The 18,225-nt window shown below is 40.5% G+C and overlaps 1 protein-coding gene across 1 annotated transcript; it reads left to right on the forward strand.

Moving 5' to 3' along the window:
* The first annotated feature begins 16 nt into the window (after positions 1-16).
* On the forward strand, positions 17-1,294 carry LOC129808546 (probable serine/threonine-protein kinase pXi). Its single transcript, XM_055858324.1, has one exon. It carries the CDS (start codon positions 17-19, stop codon positions 1,292-1,294), a length of 1,278 nt encoding a protein of 425 aa, XP_055714299.1.
* Positions 1,295-18,225: the final 16,931 nt, after the last annotated feature.

The following is an 18,225-nucleotide window of genomic DNA, read 5'->3' on the forward strand; positions in this document are numbered from 1 at the left end:
TGGCGATAAGGTTCACATGGAAGCATGTGATTTGTGGTCACTTGTTGTGATCCTGTATACAATGCTATGTGGACAGAGTCCATTCCGATCACCAAGTGATTCGGAAGAGAGTATTTGTGGGTTGGTGGAGAAGATAAGGCTGGGGGATTTTGATACAAAAACTCCAGCATGGAGATGTGTCAGTCCTTCTGCGAGAGATTTGGTTACGCGTCTACTGAATGTTGATTCAGAGAGGCGAATGGAGATGAATGAATTGGTTAATCATTCATGGCTCCAGGGGACAACCCTACGTAAATCTCAATTGCCACCACTAACTCTGGCTCAGGATCTAGCATCGCTAGATTTAACAGTTAAGGCGATTTTTGATGCCTACAAACATGCGCAGAGCAAGGGCTTTACGATGTTTGAGGTGGAAAATGCCAAACTGAGCCAGAGGAGGCGGCATAAAAATTCAAGTCACAGTAGTGAGAGTGATTTGGGTAGGAGCAAGAGTTCAAGTGGCGTAGTAACGTCAGATCTCAATAATCGTTCATTGAGTGTAGAAAGCTCAGATATTGAGATTGTGGGTGAGTTCCAGATGACCTATCCCAGTGGTGCAACTGGTGATGGTGCTGGAATAACGCTCAATAACAATGAGGAGGCTACAAAGGATGAGATCACAGAGAATGAGGTCAATTGTGATGCCAATGTGGCAGAAGTTGAAGTAGGGAGCAATAATGTAAAGATCACAGAGACAAAGGTAGAGACTGAAGAAGTAAGAGAACATAGTACAATGGAAGAAGTTGTAGAGAAGAAAGAAGAGGAGGAAATTGTTGTCAAAGTTGACGTTAAGGTAGAGACCAGTAAGAAAGTGAAGGAGGTGGGTCCAGTAAAGGAATCTAAGCGAATTTTATCGCATTATTTGGCAAATATGCATCATGGATTCAAGGAGAATGGTGAAGAAGAATCCCATTCAGATGATGTATTTGCTGGATTTTCAGTTGAAGATATCAAGGATGGGTACAAGAGTTCAATGAGAAATGGTGAAATTTGCGCAAGTATTCTCAATAGTAGAAAATCCCAGCCAAAGTTGAGGGGGAGAAAACGAAAGATTAAAACAGAAATTCCCGATGAGACCCAATATTCAAATGGGAAAATATCAAAATTGTTGGAGGTAATACCTCCGGCAATGGTCGCAAAACCTGCCAGAGTTAGTCGTAGGATGACCACAAGGCATATGAGGAGGGAAGAGATTTGTGGAAGAGATGATCTCTTCAAAGATTATATTGCCTTTTCCTACATTCAGCTGAATTAGACCAAGAGAACGAGAGACAAGAAGAGAGTAGATAAAGACTTCCGGAATTGTCCGTATCATCCCCACGTTAAAAGGTACGGAACGTCTTTTTTCCTTTCTTTTCCTTATTTTCTCAAATTTTACTATTTTTCTTTCAAAATCTGAAGTTACTAAAAAAAATAGTAGAAAAACTATTAATAAATAATAATAAACAATATTAAAATATTAATTTATAATATTGTTACGATTTTGGGGGTAGGGTAACCCCGCAACCACCCTCAATTGGACCACGACAACAGTGGACTGCGAAATGGGGTCCCAGGTCCAGAAAAAACACTAATATTTCACATTGGGAATTTATTTAACTGACTTTATTCTTCTTACATTTCTTTTTAAATCCCGGGGGCCTGATGGGCCACTTAGAATGCCGGGGTAATCCTGGATTGCCCACGGACAAGCCGGGGCAGATCCCTCCCTTCTATTACAAACTTCGCGGTGTAACTCCAAGCACATCCCCCATGACACTTTCTACAGACTTATAGCTGTAATTGTATATGTGGTGCTCCCAAGAATTATAGCCTTAACCCAAAGAAAATTCACATTCCTGGGAACACCACACATAAAATCGCAACATTCTCCCCCACGTAGTCTCAATCGTCCCGATTTAGGTCGCAAAAAGCGACAACAATCACTCGTGCAGTCAATCCAAACTCCTCGGATCCTTCGGTGCCTGCTGTCCCTGCATGGCGGCTCGCCACCTAAAAGCTACTAGACGCTTTCGTCTTTCCCGTCTCTTCTTAGATGACGTAGGGCGAGCCACAATTGCGAGATCCGTGTTAGCTATCACCGAGAAATCCGCAGTCCGTTGATCGCTGTTTCGGCAACACTCATGGGAAACAACAGAGCAGTCGAAGGTCCCCTTCAATACCTCCCTGTCTGACTTGGCACGTTCATCAGCCGAGGATGCATGAGTTGCAGCTTCCCAATGGTTCGTTGGGTATCTCAAGAAAGAATTCCCTTCATCATCCTCACTTTCCACAGTTTCTCCTATCGGGTAACTGGTGTTCTCCACTGGATCATGTATCCTTTGATTTTGGCAATCGTTGACTGGACGAAAATCACAATTACCCCTTGCACCAGCTTCCATCGAATTCTGGTCCGATGATCCAACGAGAATTCCTGCGAGTGTGGGGGGCACAACACTGAGAAGTGCACTCCATCCGTCATCGTCTAGCTGCGACTGACAAAAGACGCACCTTCTATATCTCTCCACCTCGGGATTCCATCCAAGTGAAGGCGATTCTGCCTTATGAATCTCAAATTCTGTCGCACATGGATTGGGGGGCTCCGCTGTGGCTTGTATAGCCTTGTCACATTGCAACATTTTTGTTTCACTTGCAAAGGGGCTACTTACTGCCTTGGGTTGTTCCTGAAGTTGGAGAAGTTGTTGAATTTGCTCGTTCTTTGCAGCCAGTTCCGCACGGAGATATTGCATCTCACAGAGAAAAAACTCCTTCAGCCTATCCATCCTCTTCATGAGAATCTCCTCAACTCCTCCTAGTAGATGCTCAAATTCCATCCTCGATAAGAGACAGGGATTTCCGTCTGATAATTTAACTAGTGGAAGGTTATCACTTTATTTGGAAAGAAGTCCTCGTGATTTCATTTCCAATTTTCAGATGCCTTTTCTCTCACTCGCTCCGTTAGACTTGACAGTTAGATCACCGCACAATCAATTTGCACACAACGCAACGTGACACATTACATGTAATGCGTTACCCGTAATGAGTTAAAGGTTGTACACTTGCATGACATTTCGATGCAAATCCCGTACAGTAAATCGCCTCTATGCATGAAAATTATGCCAGTAAGAGTAAATGTTTGTGAGAGATCTCAGTCAGCTGGAATTACTCGGCATCGCATCAGCCAGAAGACATCAGTGTTACCGTCCCCTCTCCCATCGGATTCTCCGGAGATACCGCCACCGATTTGTCCTCTCGTGGGGCCGAACTTAACCTCAACACACGCAGAATGGAAAACATCGCTGATAATGGAGAGCCATACACCGGATTTTACCCTTCCTCCATCGATTCCATGGGGCTATTGGCTCTCCAAATGATCGACAGCTGGTAAAGTCTCCAAATCCCGGGGGCATCTCAACATTCCCTCAAGTCGGAAATACCTCAAAAGGTGTGGAAATATCGTTCTGGGCTCCTCGCAGATTCGTCCGATCCGGATGCGAGTAAAGAGATGATACAGGGCAGGTGCTTTACTTCACGAAGACACTTGATGACAATTCAGTGAGGCATGTACTTGAAACCCAATCCAATTCCTCTTAAAGCTGATAGTTGTGTTTAACTTCTTCCCTCACAGAATAACTGAAGATTGTTAGCCACACAATCCCCCGGCAGCTGCTTCCAGAGAGCCCACCCGTTATGAAGGAAGCAGAACCTCTGCCAGCCGGTACACCGAACACCGAACAAAAGAATTTATGACTCTCTTTGGAGGCTTCAGGGGCTAGGAAGCCGATCTCTGGAAGCTCTTCCATTGTATGCTCCTCCCATCGACATAGAAGAAACTGCTGGAGACGCTCTGGTTGGGAGCTGAAGCGTCACGGAACTAGCTAAGAAAAGTCCAAGTGCCCCTGCTGACTCCTCGGTCGCTGGAACGCTCTCATCGGCCTCTCTGGAGATTCTGCCACAGGCTTTTGCTCAATTGAGCCGGGCATAATCTCTACACGCACATATTGGAAAACATCGCTACTAATGGAGGGACAGGCGCCAGATTTTACATTACCTCTAGTAATTACATGGGGCTCTTAGCTCATCCAACGGTGGCTGGGAAAATGTCCAAATCCCGGGGGCAATCTCGACATTTGGCTATGCGGGAATACTTCAATATGGCGTGGAAATCATTTCCCTGGCTTCTTGCAGAATCGATCTCTACGAGGCTCAATGTTAATGCGAGAGGAGGAGGGTCTTCTTTACTCTCCTCCGCACCCTTCCCGTGTACAGCTCAGTGATGGAGGGTATTCCTTCCAAGCCCAATAAATTTCCTTAGAAACTTATGGTTGTACTGGTGTTCTACCCTCATCCACCGTCCATGTCTCAGTGAGGCCTCCAAATTGATTTATGGAAAGCCTTGAGACCCGCCAACTATTGTCAATCCAGACTTCTCATGTACTTCGGATACCCAGAGTAGTGTTGAGTTGTGTTTTCCTGTTTTGGATTATCCTCCGGGAAAATTATCCATAAATTTCAGCCGCAAATTGAGGGTGTTAGGTTCTCAGCGGTTTTTGTCGATTTTTCCTAAATTTCTAAGGGTGTAGGGAAGACCGCTGCCGATCCCACTTCTGACACCAATTGTTACGATTTTGGGGGTAGGGTAAAACCCTACAACCCCCGCAACCACCCTCAATGGGACCACGACAACACTGGACTGCGAAATGGGGTCCCAGGCCCAGAAAAACACTAATATTTCACATTGGGAATTTATTTAACTCACTTTTTTTCTTCTTATATTTCTTTTTAAGTCCCGGGGGCCTGATGGGCCACTTAGCATGCCGGGGTAATCCTGGATTGCCCACGGACAAGCCGGGGCAGATCCCTCCCTTCTATTACAACCTTCGCGGCGTAACTCCAAGCACCCCCCCCCCAATGACACATTTTACACACTTATAGCTGCAATTGTATATGTGGTGCTCCCAAGAATTATAGCCTTAACCCAAAGAAAATTCACATTCCTGGGAACACCACACATAAAATCGCAACAATACCTTTATACATCGGGCTGAAATTTTAGTATGTTTGTTGCGTGTGCAACCATTTTTCTGAGTGTACTGGAAGTGATGCTCTGTTGAGGCGACGAGGTCGCTGGAGGCTACGAGGAATTGCAGGGAAAAGTGGTGCAAGTGATAAGAGGACAAGATCACCTCTGCCTCTTTTATCACCGGCCGTCGGAGAGTGCACATCACTCTCGTCAACCTCCACCAGCTTCCATCAACTCACCCATCACCACCAAAGTCACCAGCCCAGTGCCACCAGCCACCCGGCAATACAGCCTCTACCACCACCTCGCTGCACCTTCTCTCAAATCCCAGACCTCGACCACCGTGGGAGCGCTCCATCCGGAAGCGCAGGGGCTGGATGGGCATCGCCCGTCGCCCCCATTCGTTGGACCCAGAAGGAAGGAAGACGGGATAAGAGAGAGGGGAAGGAAAGGCACCTCCAAGATCACCTGAGTGCATGAAATTTTATTTCTGGAGGCATGTAGAGGAGGAAAAAAACTGAGGAAATAAATGTTGTCTTAACATTTTGGCGCCCGATGCAAATGGAAACCGTGAGTATCCAAGTTCATTTTCCCAAGAGTTCATTGACCGGCTCTTTAAACTAGTGCAAAATTAGGCAGTTGGGCGAGACGATTGGGAGGGATTAACGGTGGCGGAGATAAAAATTGGCGCCGTGATAAGAGTGTATTTTTCTACGTGTTCTCTTTGCGTAATTTATCTGTGTAATATAATTTAAATTTTCCGTTGGTTTTTTTTCTCGTTGAGGATTTTTGTGCTTAATTTATCCTTTTTTCGTGGATTTTTTTTTTAGTCCTCGACGGGAATAATGAGTGAGTTTCGTTGTTTTTTTTCTCTTTTCTGGTTAATTTTTTGGACGAATTTTACCCTTTTTGGGGAAGTTTCTTAAAGAGATGGAGGATTTCGATCCAAAATTTCTTGCTGAAGCGCAATTGGATTGGGAATTGATGGCCAGGGGAATTAAATGGCCAGCAACTATAGACAAGGCTCGTGATATTTTGCAGAATGCTATTAGTGATGGTGTCCCATTATTCCCTATAGAAGGTGATTCCGCGCAAATTAGGGATGAGACTCTAGAAATTATTAAGCAATTTAGAGCTCAAATAGGGGAAGGCGAGGCATTTTATGCGAAGTCAGTTCAGATCTCTACGATTTTCCAACACATAGAGAATAAAATGAGATATACTTCGGACCCTCGCGACCCTAAAAATACCCTTTTGGGATCCGCCCTTACGGAATTGAAAAAAGTTCGCCATCAATTTAAAGAGCAATTGAAGAAGTATGTAGCTTCTGGGAAGGTATCAGGTGCTTCTGCATGTCCTCTTACGCCCACTCAAAATTCGAAACGTTCCAAAAGTCCAAAGAAATCCCTTTTTTCGGACATTTATGTTCAAGAGGGGGGAACGGCACCACCACAATTAGAAAAGACCATTCCTATACTTTCCGCCGCGAGTGAACCGTTTGTTCCGCGTAACCTTGATTTTCCGCACCTGGAATCTTCGCAAAATCGTAGACAAACTTTTGGCATCCCAAATACTGGATCCATGGTGCCTCAATCGGATAATAGATCCCATTTTGTCACAGATCATAGTTTGTCAGATTGTCGATCGAGCAATTTAATGCCCAGAGTGCTCAAATCAAAGGTCTTGAGTCCATTTTAAAAAACATTAATGACTCCATGGAGCAATTGAAGCTCGTTCAATCCGGAGGAAGGTCCCAATTTCCTAGTATATCGAATTCTGATGACGCTGTTCCGTTTGTGGATAATCGACCCCAAAATTTGCCAAATTCCAACCTCTTTCACACACCTGCACCACGCAGATTAAAACCCCTGCAGTTAAAGGACTGGGGAGTCAGCTTCTCTGGTGACCGCAAGGGGAAAAAGGCTAAGATCTTCTTGCGGGATGTGGAGAGGATGGCAATGATCCAGGGTGTTTCATTGCAGGAGGTTGTCTGGTCGATGAGGCTTTTATTAACCGATGGAGCCCAAATATGGTACGACTCTTTCTCTGAGTATTTGTTAAGCTGTTCGTGGGAGGAGTTCCGCGAAAAATTTCTTAGTGCATTTTGCAACTTAGAAAGCGATTTCGCAATAAGAAAGGAAATTGAAGACAGGAAGCAAGGGGTGGGGGAGAACGCGGAGGTTTTCTTAGCGTCGATGTTATCCCTCTTCGAGGAGTTGGATGAAGAAATTTCGGAGTCAGAAAAAGTCCGTCTAATCCGCAGGAACCTTCACTATTCCCTCTCCAATGCTCTCCTCCTTTATGAAATTCCCACCATCGCGGAACTCTCAATGAAACTTAAACTCATTGAAAGAAATCGTTCGTACGTATTTCTAGATCGTCCTAAAAACGCGAGATTCAATGCAGTGGACTCTCAAGGATCAACCTCCGATCATACGGGATCAGGGGGCAGAACATTTGACCAGGATGGACACAGTGGTGGGACATCTTCCTCAACCTTGGTTAATTCCAGTCATTCTGGAAGGGGTGGGGGGAGAAACTCCTCTTCAAGGGGCAATGGGCGACGTGGGGGGAGAAGTGCAAACGCTTCCTCAGCAAATCAGAGGATCCATCAGGACCAGGGAGGGGGGAGTAATCCACCCAATGGTGCAGGTGGTGGTTCCCAGCCAAATAGCATGAACTCACAATCTGTTAAAAAACCTTGCATTTATTGTAAGAATAATTCTCACAATGTTCGAAGTTGTTCTACTAGGCCCAAGTACATTTGTTTTAAATGTGGTAAAGTGGGAACTATTTATGGCCTTTGTCCGGTGTGTAACCCTCATCAGGGGGAACCACCAGCGACCCAGTAATTAATAGAGAGTCTGAGGTCGCGGAATCTTCACAAAATCTCTCTGTGGATGATTCCCAGGACCGTGATCTCATCTCATTTGCAGATAGTATAATTTTAGATAATTATTCACAAGCAGTGGGCAATTTAATCAATTTTGAGTCAGATACCGAATCCCTAAATTTTGATGATTCTCATCCTCCTTCAGAGGTGGAATCGTTTATTATTTATCCCAATGGGGAAAATCGTCCTTATGTTAACGTAAAAATTTTTGACATAGAGCAAGGCATGGGTCTTTTGGATAGCGGAGCGTCTCACAGAGCATATTGGGATGTGGTTGCATGAATTTAGTAAAGCTCTTAAAATTAGTTCCAAGAACCTCAAATATCGTTGTGCGTGTAGCCGATGGGTCAACTTATTTATCTACCAAAGTAGTTGATCTAATGATAACTTTCAATGGTAGAACAGAATTGATTCCCACCGTATTGGTCCCTGAAATTTCCATACCCTTTACCTTAGGGATGGATTTTTGGCATGCATTTGGAATACAACCCGTCTTGTTGAATGCACTTTCCACAGTCCCTGAGACTCAAGAAAATCAAATTCTGCTCTCCCAGTCAGAACGACTGGAGTTAGACAAATCCATCCAAAAATTCTTGATCACTACTGAAGACTTTTTCGGTTGCACTAATATTCTTAAGCACACGATTGATACTGGAGACAACCCACCCGTTAGGAAGCCATCTTATCCCGTCCCTTACCATCTACTTCCTGAAGTGGATAAAGAAATCCAAAGATTGGTTAGGATGGGAGTACTACGGGAAGTCTCATTTTCGCCATGGAACTCACCTCCCAATATCCAAATGAAAAAATCGGGCAAAATTCGTATTTGTATTGATTCTCGAGGTCTTAATAAAGTAACTATTAGAGATGCTTATGCTATCCCAAACCTTGAAAGTATTATTATCAGAATTGAAAGCTCCAAGTACTTATCATCCATTGATTTGAGGGACGCATTCCTTCAAATTCCGCTGGATGAAGAGTCTCAAATCAAGACAAGTTTTGCCATCCCAGGACGGAAAATGTATTGTTATAAAAGAATGCCTTTTGGTCTTGTTAACAGTCCAATGGCGATGGCGAGACTTATGGATGTGGTGATTGGATGCGATCTAGAACCCCATGTATTCTGCTTTTTGGACGATATTATAATTCTTACTCAAGATTTTAAATCCCACTTAGAAGTTTTAGATGAGGTCGCGCATCGTTTAAGGAAGGCCAATCTTTCCATTAACCTAGAAAAATCAAAGTTCTGCATGTCTGAACTTGATTATCTAAGATATACCTTAAGTACTCAGGGTCTTAGTACTAATGATGGCAAAGTCCGGGCCATATGTAACATCCCAGTTCCCAAAACCCCTAACGCATTGCGAAAATTCCTTGGTATGGCGGGATGGTTTAGACGTTTCATTCCTAACTTCGCGAGTATTTCGGCTCCTCTAACCGACCTCTTAAAAGGAAATCCTGTACGGATTGAATGGTCACAGGAAGCCGATCGTAGCTTTGCGGAATTGAAACATCTCCTCGTATCTGCCCCTATCTTAAAACTTCCAGACTACTCCCAACCCTTCATAGTGCGTGCTGACGCTAGTGATGTTGGGGCGGGGGGAGTCCTTATACAGGGTGCGGGTGATGAGGAGGGTGTGATATGTTACATTTCGCGAAAGTTTACGGCGGCTGAGCAGAAATACTCCACAACAGAGAAAGAAGCCTTGGCCTGTCTTTTTTGTCTTCGAAGGTTTTCGCAGTTCTTGCTTCACACCAAGTTCACTTTGGAGACAGATCATTCTGCACTCTAGTGGATCTTATCCCAGAAGCAAGCCCGTGGTCGTATAGGAAGATGGTTGTTGGAATTTCAGCAATTTGACTTTGACATAGTCCACCGTCCCGGTAAAAGTAATGTGATAGCTGATTTCCTTTCAAGGAACGTTAATACCATTTCGACCCGGGAAGATAAATGGTATGCGTCCCTATATGACCAAGTCTCGAAATCCCCGAGCACCCTTCCGGAGTATAAAATAGAAGACGGCCGGCTCTATAAATACATCCGCTATAAAACTCCCTTGGGTTCGTATAGTTTTAGGTGGAGATGTTGTGTCCCTAAGGGTGAACGTCAAGCCATACTGCAAAAGTACCATGATGACCCTACTTCGGCTCACTTCGGGTTCTTCAAGACCTTTCGCAAAATCACGGAGTTCTTTTACTAACCTCGTCTTCGTACTGACGTGCGCGATTACCTCCGGAAATGCGAGACCTGTAAAAAGTCTAAAGCCCCGAACTATGACCTAACACCTCCGATGGGTAGTCATGTGGTAGCCACACGTCCGTGGGAACATTTGTCCGCTGACTTTATAGGACCTTTAGTACCCAGTACTTTGGGTCACCGTTTCATCTTAGTCATAATTGATAAGCTGACCAAATACGTTCTTTTGTATCCTCTTCGGAATTCCACTGCGAATTCGGTTATTAAAGTCCTGTCCCAGAATGTATTTCCCCAATTCGGCGTTCCCCGCGTTATTTTGACCGACAACGGTAGTGGTTTTAAGGCAATTCAGTTGCAGTCCTTCCTGAAATACCTCGGTGTCACTCAGTGGTTTACCTCTGGGTACACTCCTCAAGCTAATCCTACTGAGAGGGCAAACAGGACGATTATTACCGACATTAGGTCTTATATAGGGTCCAAACACACCAATTGGCCGAAACATTTGGCTGAGATTGGGATGGCCATGCGATACTTAGTGCATGAGACCACTCAATTCTCTCCCTATTACCTAAACTTTGGGATATGATTTCGCACGGAGAAGAATATGGACATTCTGATGCCAATGTGACTCCGTCCATTGAGGATAGGCTTAAGACATTAAAATTGGCCAGGCAAAAGGCTTTAGAGAGATCCAAAAAATCTCACGAGTCCTCTAAGAAACGGTACGATTTGCGTAAAAAGCCGGGCAAGTTCTCTGTGGGCGATGTAGTGTTCAGGCGTTCCTTTGCCTTGTCAGATGCCAATAGGAAAATCCAGGCAAAATTCTGTCCCTGGGTAAAAAGTAAGGTAGTGTCGGTTCAAGGTCAAACCTATGAACTTGAGGACTTGAACATCGGACGGAAGGCGGTGTTCCATAGGAAGGACATCAAACCTGGTTGAAGGGATTTTTTGTGTCGGGATGGATTTATGGTAACGACTTGGACAATGTCATCGGATATTCTTTTTGTAAAGTAACGTAGCTTAAATTATGTGAGGGTATATTAGCGAGTAACGTTCAGAGATATTTTTATTTTAAAAATTCTACAATTCTTATTTTTTTTTTCGTGAATGGAGGACGGTTTGGGTAGGCTTTCGATCAGGTTGGATTGATTTGCTTTTAAAGTAGAGTCATTCACCTCTCAGGTGTTCACCATGATCGAAGAAAACCGTTATACATAGAATCAGTTTAAAGCTGTATCGAACATCGTTCGTCTATTTCGGTTATCACCATTTGTATCCCATTTTTCTTAGACACCTTGCATGCAGTGTCCTTTGGGAAGTTTCTTGTAGTAGAACTTCATGCTACAGCAATTTTGAATTATAACTGTCCGTTGAACAGTGCCTTTCAACTTTTTACAGCCGACACTCATTTCCTTATCCTCCTTCGTCATCTGATGTCACGTAGTAATTAGGACACCTTTATACGATTATTATTCTTTTAATTTTATTTTCAATTATGTTGAATTACGGTCTTGATTTGTTTCCCGGATCCGCAGTTGCAGGCAGCCACATTTTTTTGGACAGGTGGTACATTTCGAATGAATCGTACTATTTGCAATTTTGTTCGAGGTAGTTAGGGCAGTGTCGGTGGAAAAAGGGGTTTTTTCTTAGCCCTTCAGGCGTTCTTTTTCCCCAGCACTGTAATTCGGCCGAGGCTCCCCTTTCCGCTTTGAAGCCGGTACGCGGTGCAGTTTCGGCGGAATAGTCGAATACCTGTCCGAACTATAATGGTGCTGAAACGGGATAATTGGGGGACAAATCATCACCATTTGTTTCAAATACCTCTTCGTGGATCTTATTATATCCTCCGCGATAATCGAATTCAGGTGCTCCTTAATAAATTCTATAAATCCTTAACTAAGTTTTCTAATCATAAAAACTTTATTATTAATTTATTACTAAGTTATTTTGCAGGCGCTAAGAATTTAGGTCGGCCTTTTTGTGCAAAATCCTTAATACTTGAAATTCCAGACACTTACAAAATTTTATTTTTTTTTCTATCGAACGCAAGTTGCTCACTAATACTATTCATTTTTCTTTTGCATTTCTAATCACTATTAATTGTTTATTCACTATATTGTTATTTGTTTTGATTCTATGGCTTATCGCCCTCGCGGGTTGAAACTCTTTTTTTTTCTCCTTCTTTTGGTAACCCCGGGGTATGTGTTGCGTGTGCAACCATTTTCTGAGTGTACTGGAAGTGATGCTCTGTTGAGGCGACGAGGTCGCTGGAGGCAACGAGGAATTGCAGGGAAAAGTGGTGCAAGTGATAAGAGGACAAGATCACCTCTGCCTCTTTTATCACCGGCCGTCGGAGAGTGCACATCACTCTCGTCAACCTCCACCAGCTTCCATCAACTCACCCATCACCACCAAAGTCACCAGCCCAGTGCCACCAGCCACCCGGCAATCCAGCCTCTACCACCACCTCGCTGCACCTTCTCTCAAATTCCAGACCTCGACCACCGTGGGAGCGCAGTAGTAATAATCGCGCAGAGTACTGTTTGGTGGGCGTGGCTTTCCATCGAGCACGATACTGTTTGCTGACGCCACATCGATAACTCTGGTCGATGGGCTACCTTCAGGCCCTTCCCCCCAGCCCCTGTTGCCCCTCCCCGCTTCATTATTCTTATATTTTGTTAATAATTTTAACTGAATATCGCGCAGATTACTGTTGATGAATGATTTTCATTGGATATCGCGCAGAATACTGTTAGATGACTGATTTTCATTGGATATCGCGCAGACTACTGTTGATTCTTATTGGCTATCGCGCAGATTACTGTTGAGGAATGATTTTCATTGGATATCGCGCAGACTACTGTTGATTCTTATTGGCTATCGCGCAGATTACTGTTGAGGAATGATTTTCATTGGATATCGCGCACAGTACTGTTGTTTGAATGTCAACCGTTCTGGTGGCCATATTGGGCTTTTAAGCTGTAAATTTTAGATGGCCATCTTGAACTTTTTAGAACTTTAAGACTTTTTGAGATTGCGCTTTTAGATGGACATTTTGAATACTTGAATTAACGGAAATTACACTTTGGTGGACTCTTTCTCATGTAATTTTTTCCTCCCTATGCAATTGTATGTGAAAAGATCTGCCGTCCATGGGAATTGATCACGGGACCTCTCGGTTGCGAGTCCAGTACCTTATCCATTACACCAATCGAGGCATGATAGAATCTATGCAGAGGTCTTTCCTATGCAGTAAGCGCAATTTTCTGTATACTTTGTCATATGCACTGACCATGTGTGCAAAAATGCAAATGCAAGTGTCATAGTATGCGTGAATTGCACACACACACACACACATACTCACAGACGAACATTGCCATATCGAGCAGAACTACATCAATGCATTCTATCTATTTATTTAGTATAGATTCAACAATTACTCATACATTGTCATATCGAACAGAGGTAGAATTGACATAGTTTATGAATTTACTAGTATATGTTCGTTGCTTACTCCCACAATGTCATATCGAGCAGAGCTACAATTGATCATATGTACGTGTTTGTGATTACAGCTCAATCCCTTCATGGGTTCAGAATGTTCCATATGATCACTGACGTCATATTCAGAAAGAAGGGAGTGATATTGCTTCTTTTCTTCATTATTGATATGCATGCAATGCAGTTATTTATTTGATCAGTGGAATTTCACAATATTTTGAAAATTTCAGATCTATCAACTCCTTAGAAGAATTGCAAATTGTGTTTTTTTTGCTATTAATGAATGAAATTTTAGTTGAGATTCTTCATAATCTTTTTCTTCTGCATTGTCCAAGTGTGGAAAAATGCAAGTGCAATATGAGACCTTTTCGCTCACTCGAGCTCGAGACCATATGGGAGAGACTCTTTCTATCATTCCCGCTTGATGTCGTCATGAGATTTAAGCCATTTTCGTTGGATATTGAACGAATAACGTCACTGAGTTTAGATTTGAATGTAATCCGTTTTTCTTTGGCATGCAACTTTTGAGCTTATGTCTTTCAATAATGTTTGCAATATTTTATTTTTTTTCTAAAATTGTAACATAAATTACTAAAAATAACATGGTTTTGCATTTATTTGAATTTCTCTGACATCATACATAGACATCTCTTGATAATACGATCAAATGATCTTTATGTAATTTATCTAAAAAATATTTTTCATGCAGCGAATTTAGAATCCCAATTTTCAAATAAACTGACAATCGCAGATGTTACTATGCATTTCTATACAATTGTGGGATTATTCGAAATACGATCTCCTCTATCATGCATATAGTAAAAGAATTAAAAGATAAATGAAAAATTATTATTGAGTGCAAAATTTCATGTCTTGTGTGTGAACTCTTTTGAACGCAAGTGAGGAAAGAATGGAAAAAGTGTTAGATTTCTGACAACTTTGTATTACAATAATTGGCATTAAAGAATTTTTCCTAAATAGCCCCAAAATTTTTTTGAACAAAATGATTCAAAGTGATTGATGTTTTCTTTTTATGATAATTTAACAAGTATAAAAAAAATCTTTTAAAAAATGTACAGTATTTACCTAAGAATTTGACTAAATGGGGAAAAGGAAGTGGAATAAAATAAAATCGAAACCGATTTTTCGTAAATAAAAGTAACTTCACTTGTTGTAATTTAGAAAAAATGTACTACTTACCCCTCACATCCTACTTCTACACTTTTTTTTCTAAGATGTGAACATGACATGTCCGAACATGTTTCTACGGATATGAAACAAATATTTTGCACACGTCTGCATAATTTTCTCGGAAAATTTCGTTAGTACGATCAAAAGATCCTAAATTATTTTAGAGGAATTTTAGCAATTAGAAGAAAAAACTTTTATTTGTATGTCAGATTTAATGGTGAGTGGAGGTTAAATTCTCAGTGAAAAGTAATAAGTCGCAAAAAAAGTTGTCTGAAAATATGGAAACCCAAGAAAGATCACATCAAGTTCCAAGTATAATAAAGGAAAAGCAGCGGTTCAACAAATATAATCCTGATCCTTCTGAAGAACTTCGCAAGGAAGAGGAAAAATATGCAAAAAATCGACATCAAAATACAACTCCTGAACTACTGAATGCATACACCTACTTTCTAAATCGATTTGTTTATCACGATCGGGTTTTCTCCAGAGAATTTTTCACCAGTTGCTAAAATATGTGCCGTAAGCTACTGGGATGGGATTGACGCTGTAGAATTCACCCAAAATACATGGACAACGTTCTGTGCCAGCAAGCAAACTTTAAGAAAAATGTTGGGAGAGGATGCTGGAAAGGATGATGCTAATATGGAACTTGAGCTGCTGAATATTCAACTTGAAAACTGCATGAACATTAGTAGTTACTATGCCGTGGAAAATTCCGAACTACTTATTCTCAGTCAAAATGATGGAAATGATCGTCTATCCCTAAATATTTCAGAATTTGACAAATTAATGTTACTTTCTGAATTTATAAATGCAACTTTGATTTACAATACTTCTGTACAGTGGTATGTACAAGAATATTTTGAGAGATACAGCAATGCTTGTAAATCTTTAGGTGTGCAAAGATTGGAAAATTCTAATTTTTCAAACAGCAATACTTTTGATCCACCAGTCAATTATTTTCGCCTGTTTCATGAAATTCCTTTTGTAGCAAGTAAATCAAATATTTCTTAAAATGTAACATGTGTATAAAAATCAAATGATGTCAAATATAAAGATGAGAAAACGTAAATGTAAATTGTTTTAATCTTGTATATTTGCAATCTGAATCCTCTTAAGATAAGAAGAATGAAGAAAAAAATGAAACTTCAATTGCACAGGGTTATGCATTATGCTAATATTTATCTATACCAACATTCCCTTTTCATCTCAACATATTTGCTATGTGAGCAAGATTAAAGTCAATTAAATAAAATTATTTGTGAGAATTTTGTCTTGTTGTGAAAAGAAATTGTTTTACAATCAATTATTTCAACATCAGACAATGTTTCATCTGTGCATCAAGAAAAACAAAACATGTTTCATTGATGCATGATGAAAAAATCAATATGAAAATGCAGTGAAAAATTTTACCAACATAAAAAAAATCTGCAAAGAGATATCATATTTTTTATCATCTTGCATTTTTTCTGCATCAGAATATTTTCTTCACGTGAAAAAAATCTTCAAAGTGGCGTCTGGCATTTTTTCTCAACGTAATCTGATTTTTTCTTTGCAGCATTAGAGGATTGTTTTAATTACATTTTATAGCACAATCAAAAATGATTGTATCGAACTTCTTTGACAAAATCTACTCGATTGCATGCAACTACTTTTAAACAATTCACATGATTCCTCATGTTGATGGCAACATAAAAACAAAAAAAAATAATGATACTTTGATCAGATGCGAAAGAAAACTCATTTCATTGTTTTACAATCAATTTTATTTATAACTTAGTCGGTTGTAGTTTTTCATTACACAAAAAAATCTTGACTTCATTTTTGTTTTCTTCACGAGAAATATATTCTTGTAGTCACAACGTATGGCTCTCGGCATATAGGGCAATGTCTTGTTTTTGAAGCACATCCTTGACAAGCAGCAACGTGTCCACAAGGTAGGAAAGCGGTATCGTATTCATTGTTGTAGCATATTTTGCAGATTTTATGTGATTGCTGTACAATATCGTATTCTGCTTCTACATTATCACAATCCAAAATTTGATCGCTAAAGAATATCTCGAACAAATTATCAATTGTATTTTCATCATTAGTGTTAAAGAATTGTACCATCAATTGTTTTTTCTCCAAAATAGTCATGCTTTTTCCATTTTTCATTTTTCTTGAAATTTTTTCCACTACACCGCGACGTAAAATCTCATTTTTGTTTTCATAAAGTAGGTCGATCATTTGTGCAATTGTCTTTTTATGTAAAATAAATTGCACCAAATCAGACTCTGATTTTTCTTTTGCCAAAGCTTCTGCTAATTGTCTCAAGCTGTGCGTACTCATTGCGATATAGATTTTTTCTGAGTGATTTTTTAAGATACACCATGTTAAATAATTGTGAAAAATGTTTGTAATGAACAATTTTCAACGAAAGAAAGAAAGGGGAGAGGGATTTTTGGGTTAAAAACGCTCTAAATTTATACTTTTAACTTTTTATTGCAAATGATATAGAAAATTATACATCACTACTAGAATTTTCAGATGAATATACATGATCTGAAGCAGGTTTCCTAGAATAATATAACGTTTGTTCCTCAAAATCAGATAAAAAATCTTCCGCAGGTACTTGATCTCCTTCTGAATCAGTCACATATTCTACAAGGTAAAGATTTTTCTCCTGTTTTTCAAAGTATTTTTCTGTGAGCTTATTGTGTGTTCCATTTTATTTAAAATTCCTTCTATCCAAGATGGCGGGTCATCGGAATGTGGTCTTTTTCGTGTAAATCTTTCCAAAATTTTCTCAGCTTCTTCTTTCGTAGGATTATGATTTATCAAAAACTGCAAAACAGTTTCGTCAAATATAATTTTTATGAATTGCTTTATTCAAAAATATGGAACTCACCATGTTATTGTGTATCCGAAATATGTATTCTCCGTGAATTAGGTTGGCCTATCTTTCGTAAAACAAACTTATTGGTTTGACTGTCGATTATAGGATAACAACAATTTTACACACTTGGTTGAAATATCCAGTTCAAGTTATGCATCACTTTAAAAATTATCCAATATTGCGAAATTTAAATATTATTTTTCACACGTGCAATGAAAAATGTCTCATAAAAGTTTCAAAATTGTACGATATTTCACTGGAAAAACACCATACGTGATAAAAAGATGAAATTTGAGATTTTCCTTCTTTGTATGCACTAGGACATGTTTCGAACAAGACTTGATGGCCCTAGTAAAATACACTTACACGATCGCAACTTTTCTTGGAAAAAATCCATTCCCAGTTGAAATATGATCCTCTGCACACGTGCAATTAGGAATTTTTTAATAAAAATACTAAATTCCGGAATGATTTCCTGGAAAAGCATCATTTGCAATAAAAAGATGAAATTTGAGATTTTCCTT

The sequence above is a fragment of the Phlebotomus papatasi genome, chromosome 4 (assembly GCF_024763615.1).
Source record: "Phlebotomus papatasi isolate M1 chromosome 4, Ppap_2.1, whole genome shotgun sequence".
In the NCBI taxonomy this organism is placed as follows: Eukaryota; Metazoa; Arthropoda; class Insecta; order Diptera; family Psychodidae; genus Phlebotomus; species Phlebotomus papatasi.